General features: G+C 37.3%; 2 protein-coding genes and 1 long non-coding RNA gene across 6 annotated transcripts; all 3 read right to left on the reverse strand.

Moving 5' to 3' along the window:
- Nucleotides 1–358: 358 nt before the first annotated feature.
- On the reverse strand, nucleotides 359–3,297 carry vmo1b (vitelline membrane outer layer 1 homolog b). The gene is made up of 4 exons (XM_052587998.1): nucleotides 3,015–3,297; nucleotides 1,978–2,114; nucleotides 1,067–1,180; nucleotides 359–823 (listed from the first exon to the last, which is right to left on the reverse strand). The coding sequence occupies exons 1-4, from the start codon at nucleotides 3,213–3,215 to the stop codon at nucleotides 640–642; spliced, it is 636 nt and encodes a 211-aa protein (XP_052443958.1). The 5' UTR covers nucleotides 3,216–3,297; the 3' UTR covers nucleotides 359–639.
- Nucleotides 3,298–4,188: 891 nt separating this feature from the next.
- Nucleotides 4,189–17,331, reverse strand: LOC127985824 (vitelline membrane outer layer protein 1). Of its 4 annotated transcripts, none has more exons than XM_052588000.1 (5): nucleotides 12,047–12,417; nucleotides 11,732–11,865; nucleotides 11,462–11,575; nucleotides 11,060–11,241; nucleotides 4,189–4,458 (listed from the first exon to the last, which is right to left on the reverse strand). In XM_052588000.1, the coding sequence occupies exons 1-4, from the start codon at nucleotides 12,242–12,244 to the stop codon at nucleotides 11,061–11,063; spliced, it is 627 nt and encodes a 208-aa protein (XP_052443960.1). In that variant the 5' UTR covers nucleotides 12,245–12,417; the 3' UTR covers nucleotides 4,189–4,458; nucleotide 11,060. The 4 variants fall into 4 exon arrangements, with proteins under 4 accessions (XP_052443960.1, XP_052443962.1, XP_052443959.1 ...); XM_052588002.1 differs by lacking the exons at nucleotides 4,189–4,458; nucleotides 11,732–11,865; nucleotides 12,047–12,417 and adding exons at nucleotides 10,830–10,988; nucleotides 16,127–16,233; nucleotides 16,443–17,330; XM_052587999.1 differs by lacking the exon at nucleotides 4,189–4,458 and adding an exon at nucleotides 10,830–10,988.
- LOC127985826 (uncharacterized) lies at nucleotides 14,549–16,120 on the reverse strand. The gene is made up of 2 exons (XR_008160690.1): nucleotides 15,949–16,120; nucleotides 14,549–15,417 (listed from the first exon to the last, which is right to left on the reverse strand). It is a non-coding gene; the product is annotated as an uncharacterized LOC127985826 (long non-coding RNA).
- Nucleotides 17,332–18,051: the final 720 nt, after the last annotated feature.

The following is an 18,051-nucleotide window of genomic DNA, read 5'->3' on the forward strand; positions in this document are numbered from 1 at the left end:
GCTCGCGTCAAATAAGAACCGACAAAAGTAACGGACATAACTTACTTCAGAGAACCAAAGCCTATTGTATGTCTAGCACGTGTAGCAACGGAGTGTATGAGGTGTTTCTTTATTTATTTTCAAGATCTTTTAAAATTAGATTATGTTGTTGCCTTCTTTTAAATATGAATGATTAAAAAAAAAAAAAAATCTATTTTAGATCTGCCCAGTTCATTCTGGCCAAAACCGTTTAAGAACTATTTCACATCAACAATATCAAGGTGAGTAAAATTACAGATTTTTTTTTTTTTTTTTTTTTTGAGGGAACTAGTTTTTTAAGTTAACACCGGTAAGAACTGACCCATGAGGAGGCCTTAAATAAATTCATCATCTTTCACCTTTTTAATGATATCCTTTAAAAAAAAATCACAAGTAGTAACTTTATATAAATTGACTACTAGTCACAAAACATATCTCATGACAAACCTGAGGAATACATAAGTAAATTCTTCAGTATGTTCAAGATCTATGCAGTTGCTGTTGTCCTTTAAATGTGAATGGGAAGAAGTCTCACTCTTAGATCTGCCCAAAACTAGCTGAGCACTACTTTAAGGTAATATAATTAAACCAAATGATTTGTTTCTGAAACAACCAATCAGTTCAATCACAGCAGTACATGCGCAGATCATTGAGGGCCGTGTCGTCTCCGACTCCCTGCGGCTGCTCAACCATCGTCTCGATGCCACAGATTCCCTTTCCTCCACACTTCTCGCTCCAGTCGCCCCATTCGCCCCACGACATCCCGGATCCCTGCAGCATTTCGGCATTTCCACTGCAGTTAAACCTGGAAATACAATGACCACACAATAATCACAACCAGTGCTAGCCTATGGGTCCAACTGTGCATCTCTAAGCATTTCAATAGCTCTAAACGCTTGACCGGGTGACTTCATATCCATGTCAGATGAGTCTCATGCAGTGGTGTGTTTATACAGCTTGTTATGGGATGCTGCGAGAACCACATTCTTGCTCCAGAATCCTGTGGCTTTAGAAAATCTGGTTGCCATAAATTAAATAAGTTCATCACCTGATATTGTTTGCGGCCGTGTCGTCCCAGGTCCCTTGGTAGGGTTCCACTCTCAGCTGAAAAGATGTCAGAAATCCACTTGAGCACCATTTGATATCTGACCATTTACCCCAGCTAAGGAAAGAACGTGATAAGGAACGTTAGCGGTATAACCAATTATTTGTTAGTTTAATAAATATGGAGTTTCCATTTACACTAAGCGCAAATAGCCCACCTTGTTGACAGAGGCTATATACACTAATTCGCCCACTAACATGTGATTGGTTTAGTCAAAAGTCAAAACACGGTTAGCTAACAACAGTCCCTGTGACGTACATGGCTAGGTATACTGCAAATTTCTAATATTTTCAATATCACATGGGAATGGCCATTATTTTCAATAAAAATTAAGGAAATAATCACTGAAAATAAAGTATTGGGTAGAGTTAAAGTAGGTGTGGCGAGGGCTTTATTGTCCCAATAAAGTGGCATCCATTTAATAATTTGAATTAAAATTATAGTTTATATTCAATACGTTATTATTGCATTTGGTTTATAATGTACTACAATAATGAGGCACAGATACTATTTGCAATAAATAGCAGTAAATCCTGCTATTTTACCATAGTGTAAATATAATCTGTCTATTTGCACTTGTGTAAATGCTCTTTAGACTTAGTGCAAAAAGACGCTGCCTTATAAAAAAATCCATCTTAAAAGAGATAGCATAACACTTTGACGATGCCAGCTCTGTTCGAAATACGAATATGCTGTCTTGCACACGGCTGCATCTAATTGAAATGATCCTCATTAGTGGCTGATTTGATGCGCTCTACATAGGCAGCAACTCTGTCAAAAGATGCTCTCTGTATAGAAAGCTCACTAGGTTTTGGCACAGAGCTTCTGTATTACATCCAGTTCAAACTCTTCACCTTCCTACGTCGGACTGAACTGTGGCGTAGTCCTCGTATGGGCCCGATGAGCCTTTGGACGGGTTGATGCAGTGAAGACGAATCCCATTGAGCGCTGTGTTATCACCAACCAGCAGAGATTCCCACTTACCTGCCACCTTTAGAAAAACAACAGCACTAATAACTTCATGGTTTATAGTCACACTGAGCAGTTGATGTTATTATGGTTAACTAAAACAAAAACTAAGAACTTACATTAACTCAAATGAAATCAGTCAAACAGTTACACTTTAAGAAAATATTTCTCATTTCTATTAAGTTTCAGTACTAAAATGACACAATTAGAAATAACTATAACCTAACATAAAATCTAAATGAAAACTGAAAATCAAAAAAATTAAACGAAATACATGAAAACCATAAAACTATATATATTATCCTAAAATGTTTGTAGCTGTGTGAAAGGATATTTTACATATGGTGTTTTACTAAAATAAATTAGTTGAGTTTTGTTTTTTTGTTTTTTATTTAGGTTGCGAAGTTGGATATAAATGTAATAGTTGTCAATTGAAGTTAAGATACTGAAGATTATGAAACCTATATGTTTTTTTTTTTTAATTTATGTTGTTTTGGTGTTTATAAAGCTACCATGGCTGTTTTCATGGCAAGAAAAAAGGGTCAAATGTAGCCAAATTTAAAAATAAGAAAACAATTAATTACAATATTTTTTTTTTTTTTTTACAATTTATTGATTGAAAGATCTAACATTTCTGGTCTGCAAATATCTGACTTAATATTTTGTTCCCATGAAAAATGAATAACTTTTAGATGTGTATCAGTGCCATGATAAAAATATCGCACACATACCATATTATAATAATATCATATAGTGTGCTACTGTAGAATTCACTATTGGTTATATATTAACTTTAACATGACCTATAGTCTGGTATTAGGTGAAAACTTCACAATAATCAATTAGATCAGAAACATTAAGGAAGTAAATAGTCAGTTTTGGTTAACAACCACTAAACTGTATACCGGTAATAGTTACTCACCTTAAGACTAAAACCTGTGGCGTACATTCCAGTTGGACACATTTCTTTCTGACCCCATGTGCCCCATCGCATCCCATTATGGACCTTCAGCACCGACCCAAAAGGTCTGCTGATGGTTCGCCCGAAGCGTCCTCCTGCGATCACATACTGCCCGAAAACAGCCAGCAGTGAAATCAGCGTCAGAGAAAGAAACCTGTACATGGTTTGAGAGCCGTCTTTATGTCTCCTGCTGGAGATCCGAACAGATGTGTGTGTGTGTGTGTGTGTGTGTTGGTTCGTCACAGAGCTCAATGTAGGACATTGACCCTCCACCAACAGCTGGATCCAAGTCCAACCAGCACAACAAACAGAACCTCTCTCCAAAAGTAAATAGAGGCAGAATACAGTAAACTGACCATTCGCTCAAGACATAAGACCTGATCAATATTATGATTCTCTGGTTCAAGACAATTATGCAAAACTGTGGCACAGAAATACATATATACTTAGATATTAAAGTGAATGACCTGCATGTAAACTCACAATAACACAAACACAAAATAGGTCAAATGTCACTCAGACAAAGTTTAGCTCATTTAAAACTGCGTTGCTCTGCATTTGTATTCAATGTATTTTTTTATTTTGATATCGTAGTAGTTCACAGAAATACTTTAAATATATATTGTAAAGATCTTCTTATGATTGGACTTCTACAGAAATTAAAGTTACTGTTTTATTCATTGTTTGATTAGTCATTCAAATCCAAATGCATTTAGAGAAGGCAGTGTGATGCAAAGATACATTTAAATGTGAGTGAGTTTAGTGGGAAGGGCATCATATAAGGGCGAAATAAAATATAAGACGGTATTTCTGTCCTTCAAAGATTATGTTAATTCTTAGACATGGATGTTCTGCTAAACCAAGAATGCCTCAAATATTAAAATGTTGTTTGTATACATTTTTGCATCCCTTTCCATGAACATTTTTGTAAGACATTATTGTCAATAGAGTGCATTGTGCCATTTCAGGCTAACTGAATACATTTTAATACACTGCTACATGATGCATGTATGATATTAGGTTTACTTTGAATGCAATGTAAGCTTGTATAGAAACATCTGCCATATATACTACTGTAATAAAAAATGTATGTACAGTAAGATGTTACAGTAAAGGATGTGAAACTGCAAGGTGCTTCTTAGAAAGAAACTTTAATGCTGATATTTGTTGCCAGATCAGGAGTCTTCAAGCTAAAGAATTACACGAAGGAATTAAAACTCAAATCATTATTTCATTATAAATATTTTTATAAATAGCTGTGTGATAAGTGAGAGGCTATCTAGTAAACTTTATAATCAGCGGACTGCACATTAAACTATACTGTATGATGCAGTTAATACTATAGTTCATTATAGTATGATGATCAATTATGATCCGTCTCGCGTTTCTGGTCGTCCTCTTACACCTGAAAGAAAACAGATCTCAGCTCAGCCAGCACTTCTGTTGTGTAATCAATCAAACGGACAAACAGTGATTTAAGTGCCATCCGAGTGTGATTTTGTCTGGATTGAGGAGCTGTTAATGTCAGAGCGCTTCTGTCATGCATCCAGTTGTTCCAAATCTGCATTTATTTCTTCTTCTTCTAAAAAAAAAAGTCTTCTAAGAAAGATATTTTGAAGAAAGTTGGCGAGAAAACAGTTGATGGTAGCCACAATGTAGTCAATGGCCACCATCATTCTTGAAGGTGAGTAGATGATATCAGAATTTTCATTTTGGGTTGAATTGGCCCTTCAACACTTTCTCGTTAGCCCCAAAACAGCTTTCAGTAAAACCAAAATGATTCATTTTCTACTTTATCCTCTTTATAATGTAATAGAGATTGGCAAAGGATTGCTTGCATGAACAGATAAATACATACTTCATCATTGCTAGGCAAAAAAGCAATCCATGACCCCTTTAATTTATTGTTTATTGAACTGTTGTATAAAAACAATATCACGCAATCATGCTGTTGTTCTGAACATCAGTTATGTGATCATCTACAGCCTTGTGCACAGTCACAGCCACGCTCAGATTAACATACGTGTTTAAAAAAAAAAATATATATATATATTATACTAGCACTTACTTGATGTTTGTGATCATGCCGTCTTCAAATCTTAGCTGAAAAGCAGTTAATAAGGACACACAGGAACAAGATCCATCCAGTCCATTTAATATCCACTGACCGGAGCTGTGGACAAACACCATTTTAATGATCAAACCAGTTATTATTTTCAAGAAAATACTTTTTTTTTGCTAGCTTATGAAGATGCTTTTTCCTAAGTATTAATGTAAGAATTCTTAATATAACCTGCTATAGTTAGTTTTATTACTTGTAATGTGAGCGCTTTACCGGTCGACTTCTGACTGAACTGACTGTCTGTAGTCCACATATGAGCCCGTAAAGAGATTTGATAGGCTGGTACAGTAAAGACGAATCCTGGTGAGTACTCTGTTATCATCCCCAATAGCAGAGGGCGGTCTATACACCTTAAAAACAAAACACGACAATCCTCCATTTGAAAGATGGAGCCACAAGCAATGTTTTAGGGTTAACTTGAACACAACCCACAGTGACTTGAGCTTCATGTTCTTTAGTATTAAGCAGGTACTTAAGGAAATCTTAAGCAGACGCTGTTCATTACTAACAGTGACTGAACCGTCAATTACCAATTACATGTTTAATCACTTTTATTTCATCCCAAGTCCCCCACCAGACCCCATTCGGCACAGTCAGCACTGATGTGGACTGAACGCTCAAATGTAGCCCAATAATAACTAACAGTAAAGAGAGAAAGCAATGCATTGCTGAAGATTGATGAAATCGGCCAAAAATACTGATGGAATTATTTCTAAAACTTCAGAGTGCATTTATATGGTTCTTCGGTGTTGTGATACCCTGGTTCTAACCAATCAGTGAGCAGGAGAACAATAAAGTTTAGTACTCTATTCTTCGTCCAGTTCAAAAGCCCATTACTTTCATGTATTTCGGAAGAAACTGAGGACTTCAAGTGCTGTACGTTTAATCCGGCTGACAGGACTCTGAACTGCAGCGCTCATCTCGTTATAGATCAAGATAATTTATAAAGGTTTTTAAACGAAGAATCAGAATATCAGATAGTTGTGGGTACCTGTGGGTGGCACAGGCACACCCTGGCACACCCTGGCACACCGGTGGCTACGCCACTGTAACAATGGATGAAAAGTTTAGAGCCCTACTGATGATTAAGTCTAGAGTGTGTCCACCTTTGTGTGTGGGTCCATGTACATGCTGAATCGACAGGTAAAAAAAAAAAGCCTCAAGTTCCGATCTGAATCAACCGAGTCGCGAACAGGCTCTGAAGTCCCGATCTGAATCAACCGAGTCGCGAACAGGCTCCGAAGTGCTGAATCAACCGAGTCGCGAACAGGCTCTGAAGTGCCGATCTGAATCAACCGAGTCGCGAACAGGCTCCGAAGTGCTGAATCAACCGAGTCGCGAACAGGCTCCGAAGTGCCGATCTGAATCAACCGAGTCGCGAACAGGCTCCGAAGTGCTGAATCAACCGAGTCGCGAACAGGCTCCGAAGTGCCGATCTAAATCAACAGAGTCGCGAACAGGCTCCGAAGTGCTGAATCAACCGAGTCGCGAACAGGCTCCGAAGTGCTGAATCAACCGAGTCGCGAACAGGCTCCGAAGTGCTGAATCAACCGAGTCGCGAACAGGCTCCGAAGTGCTGAATCAACCGAGTCGCGAACAGGCTCCGAAGTGCTGAATCAACCGAGTCGCGAACAGGCTCCGAAGTGCCGATCTAAATCAACAGAGTCGCGAACATGCTCCGAAGTGCCGATCTGAATCAACCGAGTCGCGAACAGGCTCCGAAGTGCTGAATCAACCGAGTCGCGAACAGGCTCCGAAGTGCCGATCTAAATCAACAGAGTCGTGAACATGCTCCGAATCGCGATCTGAATCAACCGAGTCGCGAACATGCTCCGAAGTGCCGATCTGAATCAACCGAGTCGCGAACAGGCTCCGAAGTGCCGATCTGAATCAACCGAGTCGCGAACATGCTCCGAAGTGCCGATCTGAATCAACCGAGTCGCGAACATGCTCCGAAGTGCCGATCTGAATCAACCGAGTCTCGAACAGGCTCCGAAGTGCCGATCTGAATCAACCGAGTCTCGAACAGGCTCCGAAGTGCCGATCTGAATCAACCGAGTCGCGAACAGGCTCCGAAGTGCCGATCTGAATCAACCGAGTCGCGAACATGCTCCGAAGTGCCGATCTGAATCAACCGAGTCTCGAACAGGCTCCGAAGTGCCGATCTGAATCAACCGAGTCGCGAACATGCTCCGAAGTGCCGATCTGAATCAACCGAGTCGCGAACATGCTCCGAAGTGCCGATCTGAATCAACCGAGTCGCGAACATGCTCCGAAGTGCCGATCTGAATCAACCGAGTCTCGAACAGGCTCCGAAGTGCCGATCTGAATCAACCGAGTCGCGAACATGCTCCGAAGTGCCGATCTGAATCAACCGAGTCGCGAACATGCTCCGAAGTGCCGATCTGAATCAACAGAGTCGCGAACAGGCTCCGAAGTGCCGATCTGAATCAACAGAGTCGCGAACATGCTCCGAAGTGCCGATCTGAATCAACCGAGTCGCGAACATGCTCCGAAGTGCCGATCTGAATCAACCAAGTCGCGAACAAAAAATATATATATATATTCTAAGTAAACAACAATAGCCCAAGTTTAGTAAACATTTTTTATTGAGACTATAAAAAATAATTCTGCATCTATTTTTAGGTGTGCCAACTGCCACTGTGGGTGGCACAGGCACACCTGTGGCTACGCCACTGCATGTAATTTTCCTAACGTAAAAACAGTGCTTGCAAGTAAGAAATAGTTTTACTAACAATGTAAATTCAGTCATCATTTACTTTCCCTCTTTTCGTTTCAAACCTATGAGTATCTTTCTTCTTACAATGATAATTTAAATATTATGATGGATTTGTTTGACTGCTGAATAAGTCTTCTTATATTAAAGTCAGTGATCTGCATGTTAACACAATCACCTCTGATCATTGCCAGTAAAAGCATGTGCCCTTTGATCGATGAGTTAAATTAATAAATATCTATCTGAAAATTAATAATAAATAATAAACAGCAGAAATCAACACTGAACACCAGCTTGAGTTCATGAAATGAGAGCAGTGTGGTGACATGACTCTCCTCTTCCCAGGTCATGCTCTTCCGTTTCCAGCTGATGAAACTTAAAAACAATAACATCAAAAATATAGCCCCAAGCACCAATCATCTGGTTCCAGTCACAAATATCTCATGTGGATGATTAGATGATATTAGGGCTGGACAATATGACCAAAATTTATATCACAACATATTTCTTAAAAAAAAAATAAAGCCTTAGAAAAACTGCAACTACAGGTACATCTTAAAAAATTTGAATATCATGGAGTAGTTTCTTACAATTCTAGATTCATTGGACAAACTGAAATATTTCAAGAATTTTTTGTTTAATTTCTTAGTATCCTTAGTATCTCAAGAAATTAGAATATTCCAATTTGAGCTTTATTAGTTTGATTAATTTTGAGTATATATACTAGTTCAGTACATGCAACAAAAATTATGGGAAAGACCACTGACTTGACAGTTGTCCAGAAGACAATCATCAACACCTTCCACAAGGAGAGTAAGCCACAGAAGGTCATTGCTGAAAGGGCTGCTGTTCACAGAGTGCTGTATCGAAATATAATCATAGAAAGTTGACTGGAAGGAAAAAGTGTTGTAGAAAAAGGTGCACAAGCAACAGGGATCACCACAGCCTTGGCGAAGATTGTCAGGAAAAGCTGATTCTAGAACTTGGGAGAGCTTCACAAGGAGTGGAGTCAGCGCATCAAGAGTCTCCACACTCATATATCTTCAGGAAAAGAGCTACAGCCGTCACTATAACCAAGCAACTCCTGAACCAGAAAAAACGTCAGAAGTATCTCACATGGGGTAAGGAGGTGCTCAGTGATCCACAGTCCTCTTTTCAGATGAAAGTAACAACAATTCATACAAACAAGACGTGAAATCATTGTCAAATAAATAGAAGACTCTCAACTTTAAAAATATTAATATCCTTAACTTTAAACTATAAATGACTATTCTTATAGATTTAAACTAAAAGCTTCAGCCAGAATAAAGTATATGAAAAGTACTAAGAGTTGTAGCAAAAAAAAACAAAAAAAAAACAAAGAGTGAGCAACCACAAACAAAAAGACCAGCTTATTAAAAATGCCAATTTATTCTCTGCCAGTAGGAGGCGCTTTTGAAACAGCAGAAACAGAGGTTTCCCTGATAATAGGGTGTAAATAAAGCAGGGCACCGCTCATGAACGTTACTTTATTAGATGAAAATGGCATCAAAACTTTCTGAAGACAGTCTGTTCAGTGGCAGAGCCAGGGTGGCAATGAACATCTGATCCATGTTTATTGATACACTATGTCTCCTGTCATGTTTCAACTGTGGAAAGACAGCAGCTTGAAAACACTGTCACATAGCAGAATCCATTCACTGTCCATAAACTAGAAAAGTGTACACTAGAGAGGATAATTTTATATATTTATCATGGGCGAAGGTTTGGTCTCAGCTTTGGTGGGGACACCCCGGGAAACACTACCGCCACCCCCGGTTTACTGGCCTTTGTATGTGGGACAGAGACAGCCCTGGTAAGTCACCGTCGGCAGTCGTCAACATGTGCGCGCACACTCACACACACCACCCGCTCGCTGCGTGTGCCAGCACAAAAATAGTCCCGGCCCGCGCAACAGAGAACATTGCTTAAAAAAGGTTTGCTTATATCTCATTTTCCTGAAGAAAGATATGTTTATCCTTTTTTTATTTTTTGTTCCAGCCAGTATTCAGACAGATTATACAAAGTTAAAATGTTGATGATCTGCATGTTAACAGAATCAGCTCAAATGCTGCTCATTGCCAGTAAAAGCGTTTTTTTCTTTAAATGGAACAGCTTTGATTGATGAGTTCTCAATATTAATATTTAATAGAAACTGTAAACATAAATCAACACTGAACTTGAGTTCATGATAGGAGAGCAGTGAGGTCACATGACTCTCAGTTTGCCGTTTCCAGCTGATGAAACTGTCATACAAAAAAAAAAAAAAAAAAAAAGTAATTGGCCTGAGTAAATTGTACCATTGTAGAATTATTAATGCACAGGTGTAGTAATTTAAGAGGTGAAAATACAGTGAAATTAAATACAAATGGCATGAAATCTGTTGGCTAGCCTACTTCTGGTGCATGGATTTGTATTTCATTAATGCGGTCCAAGAATACGCTAGTATTTAATTTTTCTGTATTTAACAGCATGAACTTACAATAGTGAAAGATGTCTTCCCTCAGGAAGATTGAATGTTTTCCTGCATGTTGGGTTCATGATCAATAAGTTGTTTGCATTCACCCAAACTGATTTGGAAAAATTTAAACGCAGGCAGTAAAAATATTTATGGTAAATGTTTTGTTACATTGCACTGAATAAGCAATTACATGAGACATTTGAGTTGTACTGGGCTATCTTATAAAATAGCCTACGTTTTGATATTCATTCATGTTCTTATCAAAGTATAAAAAGAAAGATGAGAGTTCATGAGTGTTCCTGTAGAGTTCACTGTTCATTTCCAAGAAAAGCATTAATGGATAAGACTTTGAATGCAGTGTAAGTCACTTTAGGTCGAACCGTCTGCCACATGCACTAATGCAATCAAACATCTGATGTAAAATGTTTTGATAAAGGATATGAGACTACAAGATTTTATTTAGTTTTGTGATAATGACCAGTTGAATATGCATTTTCACAGTGTCATACCACAGCTTTGTTAGCTCATCATTGCATTCGATCAGTTATTACAATCCATCTGATCTTTTAGCTGTTCTTTGCTGTCGTCCTCTTACACCTGAAAAAAAAAAAAAACTCAGTTGCTCTGCAGTATGTGACAATCCGAGTGTTTGATTGCGATCGCATCACCTTAATCGCAGCATAACATCCAGGCATCATTGAGAGCGGTGTCGTCTCTCATTCCCTGCGGCTCTTCCACCTGTGTCTGGATGCCACAAATCGCTTTTCCTTCACATGTTGTGCTCATATATCCCCACTCGCCCCAGCCTGTGCCATCACCCTCCAGCAAAGACCCTCGACTGCATCTGAATCTGAAAATAGAAGAAAAATATTATTCGAAAACACCGACAGAATCTGGGAACCCAGTTATTAAAACCGATTGCATTGTATAACATGGAATACCACAGAACTTTGCCCGTTCTGGATGAAGAAATCAAGTAGGGCTTAACATTTGATCAAATTAAAATGATGAATCTAGTGTTCATTAAACCGCAAAAACTTCCTTTTAAAAATGTACTTCTGCATACTCACCTGATGTTGTTGACGGCCGTGTCGTCTTCAATTCCTTGGGAAGATTCGACTCTCAGCTGAAAAGCTGTCAGTAATCCAGAAGGACACCATTTGATTTCTGTCCACTTACCCCAGCTGAAGAAAAAACAGGTTTACTACTGAAATTTCAAGAAAATTGATTTGTTTACTGTTGCTTATGATAAAGCTGCTCCTAAACCTTAACGTAAGAATCCATAATAACCCCAAACCTGCTATAACTAGTATTACTACTCTTTAGTCTGAGCCCATTACCTTCCTACTTCTGACTCAACTGTGGCGTAGTTCTCATATGAGCTTGATAAGCCTTTGGACGGATCGATGCAGTGAAGGCGAATCCCGTTCAGTGCAGTGTTGTCATCCCAAAAGCCTTGGGAAAGCTGTTCCACCTTAAAAAGCAGAGCTATGATCAATCATTGAAAAGTATACTGTAACTTCCTATAGTAACATTCATCTTAGTGTCCTTAGTATTAAGCATGTGCAGTTCCCTGGAGATACCTGGGATTAAATAACTAACTAGTAATGATAAGCCTCCCCATATGACTGTAATGTATTTAAAGCCAGACTTACCTTTAGACTGAACCCTGCAGCATACGTTCCATTTGGACAGATGTCTTTAACCCCCCACGATCCCCAGTTCGTTGTATAGTACACTTTCAGCCACCATCTGTTTTTTCTGTTGATGTCTGGATCAGAATGCATTACATATGACTGAATGCTCACATGGAGCCCAATAACGACTAACAGTAAAGACATAAAGTGATGCATTGCTGGAGCTGTGGCCTGATTGATAAAAAATACTGATGAAATTAATTCTGTTTGATTTCTACACTATGAACTGAACTAAGGTCAGTAAAACTGCTCAAAGGAACAATAGTTTCTTCAAACCCAGAACAGAAAACCTGATCGACTGCAGTCTGTCCGCAGAATATGCCTGATTTTTCAGAATGCATTTTCATGGTTTATAAATATCATGATATCCTGGTTCTAGCCAATCAGCAGCCAGGAGCGCAGAGTGCACATCAACAACCTTTACGCGACTGAAAACACAAAAATACAAACACTGATCCAGCAATATATCTGTATGCTTAACCCTAAATGTCCCTGAAAACTGATTTCTTGGGAAAATGCCTAGAAAATGTTGAGCTGCTTGTTTGATTTTGTGTTTTTGATGAGTAAAATATTAAGCATGCACTGCAACAGAAAATATAAGATCTATTTCCTCAAGAATGATTGCGAAGAAGTGATCTGCTAAAATGATCATTCTGTCATCATTTAATCAAGCTAATGTGATTCCAAACCTGCGACTGTCTTTCTTCTAAGAGGCAGAAGGAGAATTTAAGTATCATAAAAGTATGTTCATATACACTGTAAAATCGAATTAGTTAACCTTACTTTAAAATGCATGCAAACCGATTGCCTTAAAAAAAAACTAAGTCAAGTAAAAACATTTTAGTGTGACCTGCTGATCCCAATTTTGCAGATTCAGAACTTTTTTCTCTAAGAACAAAAATTGACAGCACATACAAACAAAAATCTAATTATTCAATGCAAAAAAATTATTTACATAATTAAATAAATTATTCAACAGTATGTTTCCCCGTCACAGTCATGGACTTCTATTCTCCTGTTGAGTTTTCCTTATTTGGTCATGTTCCTTTCCTTGTTTAGTTAATTGATTACTCCCCACCTGTTTCTGTTCTTGTGATTACTTTCCATGCATTTATATACCCTGTCTTTTTAGTTCTGTTCTGTCAGTCCTTAAAGTAATGTAGCGTAAAGTAATTATTTTTTTCTTCACCATTGTTTTCATTAACATCTCACTTCTTTTGGACTTCATTTGAAGACACGAGCTGTTACATCCCTCATTGAGGACTAAGTAACACTTGAACGTCTCTCAAAATAAAGTGCTCTGTTACTGGTGGAAATTAGTAGCTTTAACAAGACCGATTCTCGCTATGTTTATACATTTTCCGTCACTTTATTATGTTTCATCTTTCACATCAAATTCTTACAATGTTTCGGTTAATTCAGTTAGAATGATTTAATAACTTTAGAGTTGTTGTTCAAATGAAATCAGCAACAAACTCCATCTTTCCACTGCAAGAAACACAGAAGCTGAAGCAGAAAATATTAAACTGTATTGTGTCAAATGTAAGTCACTTAATTTTAACTTGTTTTTTGAACCACTAGCTGATGCATAAAATCATTGTCACGTTGCAATTGTGTTAATATTCACAGAAACATTTTGGTTGTGTGATGTAACTTACAATAATCCCCTGTAGTGTGCATCTAATACTTTCTGTGAGTGCTTTTGCTCTCATTCATCTTGATTTCTGTACAAGTCTCTCTCTCTGCGTGAGCCTCATCTGGCGTGACATCATTAAATTATCAGTCGCGATTAGACTGAATGCAATAATATCTGGATCATTCTCATACAAGAAATTTGATGCATGTAGAAAGATATATTTGAGAATCAGTGTTTATTTGTGTTATTGCTTGATATTGCTAGCTAGACAACTATGCAAATCTAAATGAACTCTGATATTAAAGTCAATGACCTGCATGTAAACACCCTTAATACAAACACTGACTGATTGGCACAAATGCTGCTCATTGCCGGTAAAAGCATGTGCCCTTTGAAACAGCTTCACTTATTTACTTTTTTTTGGTAACACTTTATAATAACTTACATTTCTAAATCATTAACAAACATTTTTGTCATAACAAATCATTAGTTAATATATATTAACATGAAAATATGAGATAATATGCTTGTCGATTATTACTTCTGTACTTATTAAACATTACCATTAAACTTTCAATTCACTGTATTCACATTTAATGATTTTAACATGATTTTAATGTTGTAACACTGGTCATTTTATTTTCGTATTTAAAAGTATTAATCTGTTTTCTGTCATTTTGAATTTCTATATTCCAGTTTTTACATTTAAAACATTAATCTCTTAACATTATTTATGCTTTCTTGTGCTAGAAATATAAAGAAAAAATAGTAGAAAGTAGAAAGTGTCACCTCTACGGTGAATGAAACGCACAAAAAAGATGACAAACAATGCAAATAATCTTTAATAATTTATAAAAGGCAGAACACAGGTCGGACGTGCAGAGTCACATGTAATAGACTGGACCACAAACAGTGAACAGAACACAACTGATATAGTGGAGCAAATAATAATAATTAACTAGACATACCTGAACATAACTACATTAATCCGACACAGACGGGAAACTAGATCACAGAGTGCATGGGAGAAGAAAACACAATGCTTGAAAAACATGCTTGATAGTTTATACTTTTTATTTAAAGACAAATTCATATTGTAAAGCAGATTCATTTTAACCCCTTGTGTTGGGTTTTAATTCAACACAATTACACAATTTGTTAAAACACTCCACAGATGTTTACTTTATCCCAGTTACAAGCAATATGAACAGCATATATGGTTGATATTTGCCTTTTATCTTTTTTAGTATCACATTTATGAGTTTAAAGGTGTCAAGGGATGTTTTTTCCACAAGTTGATATGATTCTTTAGGGTCTAAAAGGAAAAAGTCTGTAGCATAGTTTGATTAAAATTTATCAATGGTAGTGTAAAAAAAAAACATCTTTTTAACCTTGTCAATGAGTGTAAGTTGAAAAAATAATTAATAGTATAATTTTTCTTTTGACAAAAAGTCTATACAAGGGTTAAAGGAACAGTTTGTCCAAAAATGGACATCTGCTGTAAATGTGCTCATCCTCAGGCCATCAGAGATGCTGATGAGTTTGTTTCTTCATCAGATTTTGAGAAATGTAATTATCCATCACTTTCTCATTAATGGATGCTCTGCAGTGAATGGGTGCCATCAGAATGAGAGTCTAAACAGCTGATAAAACATCACAATAATCCACAGCACTCCAGTCCATCAGTGAACATCTGGAGAAGACAAAAGATGAAACAAATCCAGCATTAAGATGTTATTAACTTCAAACTGTTGCTTCTGGCTAAAATATGACTCCATAATCCATAATAATGCTTCCTCCAGTGAAAAAAAATGCATCTCTTGTTGTCTAATCATAGGTCAAAATATACCCAATTTGGATATTAACAACACTTAAGATGTGTGTATGAACATGAGTGTGTGTGTGTGTTCTGGGTGTCTCAAATATGAAGCTTAAGAAAAAAAAAAAAAAAAATGTGCACATGATTACGCAGTACCTTAGGGTTGTAATCTAAAGCTTTACTAAAAATAGATACTGTACAACAGAAATCAGACCTTCAAGCAAAAAGAAACCAAAATTGTGTAAAGAACATTTGAATATTAATAACGTTTCTGAACTATAAAGTAACTTTTATGCAATGGAAATATGTCATGGATGTTAACGGTTCTTTAAGGTAATTGATAAAATATTTAAAAACAAAAAGAAAATATTTTCATTTTATTTGAATTCCTTACGTTCATCTTACCATTTGATTTCTGTCCACTCACCCCAGCTGAAGAAAAAAACAGGTTTATTACTGAAAATGTTAAGAAAATTAATTTGTCTACTGCTGCTTATGAAGAAGCTGCTCCTAAACCTTAATGTACAAATTCTTGATAAGCCCAAACCTGCTCTAACTACTATATCTACTCTACAGACCTTACCTTCCTACTTCTGACTGAACTGAGCCTTTGGACGGATCGATGCAGTGAAGGCGAATCCCATTGAGTGCAGTGTTATCATCCCAAATCACACAGAGTGTCTCTTCTACCTTGAAACAACAACACAACATTCCTACATTTGAAAAACCTACAAGCAATCCTTTAAAATGAACTCTAACCATCCCATAGTAACATTCATCTTCATGTCCTGTAGGGTTAAGCTTGTGCATTTCCCTGGTGATGAGTAATGATCAGTCACCAGCTCACATGTTTAACCACTTAGCCACCACCACATATAAATCTAATAGATTCAACTTACCATGAGACTAAACCCTGCTATGTTTGAGTTTCACTGGACACATTTAGCTCCGATCCTTAATATATGTTGATGTTCCCGTGGACTCAATGCTCACATGTAACCCATTAATGACTAACAGTAAAGAAATTAAGTAATGCATTGCTGCAGAAAAAGCCTGATGGATTAAAATACTGATTAAATTTAATTCTGCTCACATCAGGAACTGTTTAAAGGAACTGCTGCCTTATTCTTTCAGAGCTGCTTCAGAATACATTTATACGTTTTATCAATGCGGTGATATCCTGGTTCTAGCCAATCAGCAGCTAGCAGCACTGAGTCAACGTCAATGACCTGTATGTGAACACACACATATATAAACATCTGTATGCTTAACCTCTAAATGACCCTGGAAACTGTTTTGCTGAAGTGAAGACTGAAGACAAACCCCAATGATATTATTGTTATCCCATAAAGCATAGGAAAGTGTCCATTGGGAACAGAGTCAACCAACCAATAATAATCATCATGGCACGTGCATTGGAGATTAAACATTAAACAAGTGAATAAACATAGTTCATTCTTACTGCACTGCAAAAAAATATTATTTTGTCCTTGTTTTCCACTACAAATATCTAAACATTCTTTGAACAAAATACATTTACTAGCATTTACTTACATTCATGAGAGAGTTGCATTCAAGCAGATGATGTAGGATGTATACATAGTTTAAACTCTATGCTAGTCTCACGAGAACCAAGTTTTCTTTGCAGCAAAGAGAAACCAGTCTCCTCTTGACTAATATCGAAATGAGTTGTACCAGTCCAAGTTTTGCACTTCTACTTCATGACCGGTGTTTTGTTTTGCTCCCATTCAATGCCATTATAAAGCTTGAAAGAGCCAGGAATTATCCCTTTAACCCAGGATTAAGCCATAGTTCAATTATGACAGCTTTTATAAATGTGCCTTAGGGGGAAAAAAACCTTACTGAAGTGCATCTTTAGAAAAGTAAATGACACTTACATTTTTAGGAGATGTCAGGGCAAATTCAAATTTCTTTTAGGTAAATCAACTCAAACATGATTTTTAGTCTAGGACTTAAAATACAAGGTAAGATGTAATAAGATTTATAGGGAAGATTAAAGCCACCTTGAGACTGAACTCGGACACAATTCCCTGTGACCCCACGACCCAAACTGCATCCCATTGTGTTCCATCAACGATGTTATGAAAGATCTGTCAATGCTCCTCTCAGGACATCTTCCTGTGGACTGAACGCTCACCTGCAGCCCAATAAAGGCTAGCAGTGAAAACATGATGGAAATAAAGTGATGCATTGCTACAGCACTGGTCTGATCGATTAAAATACTGATGAAATTAAATCGGTTTGGTTTCTACACCAAAAACTGACCCTGGCTTGCTGAGCTGTCTGTGGTCGCTCAGCAGAACCTGCCTGTTTCTTTACTGAGCCAATCAGAAAAATACATTCATGTAGTTTATCAATATTTCAGCCAATCAGCAGCCAGGAGCACTGAGCACACTTCAGTGATCGGTCAATAAACAATCATACCGAAGTGGAAAGAGTTTTGTAAGAGTTTGGTAAAATTCCCATAAAGTGTTCAGTTGCAGCTTT

The sequence above is a fragment of the Carassius gibelio genome, chromosome B21 (genome assembly GCF_023724105.1).
Source record: "Carassius gibelio isolate Cgi1373 ecotype wild population from Czech Republic chromosome B21, carGib1.2-hapl.c, whole genome shotgun sequence".
NCBI lineage: Eukaryota > Metazoa > Chordata > Actinopteri > Cypriniformes > Cyprinidae > Carassius > Carassius gibelio.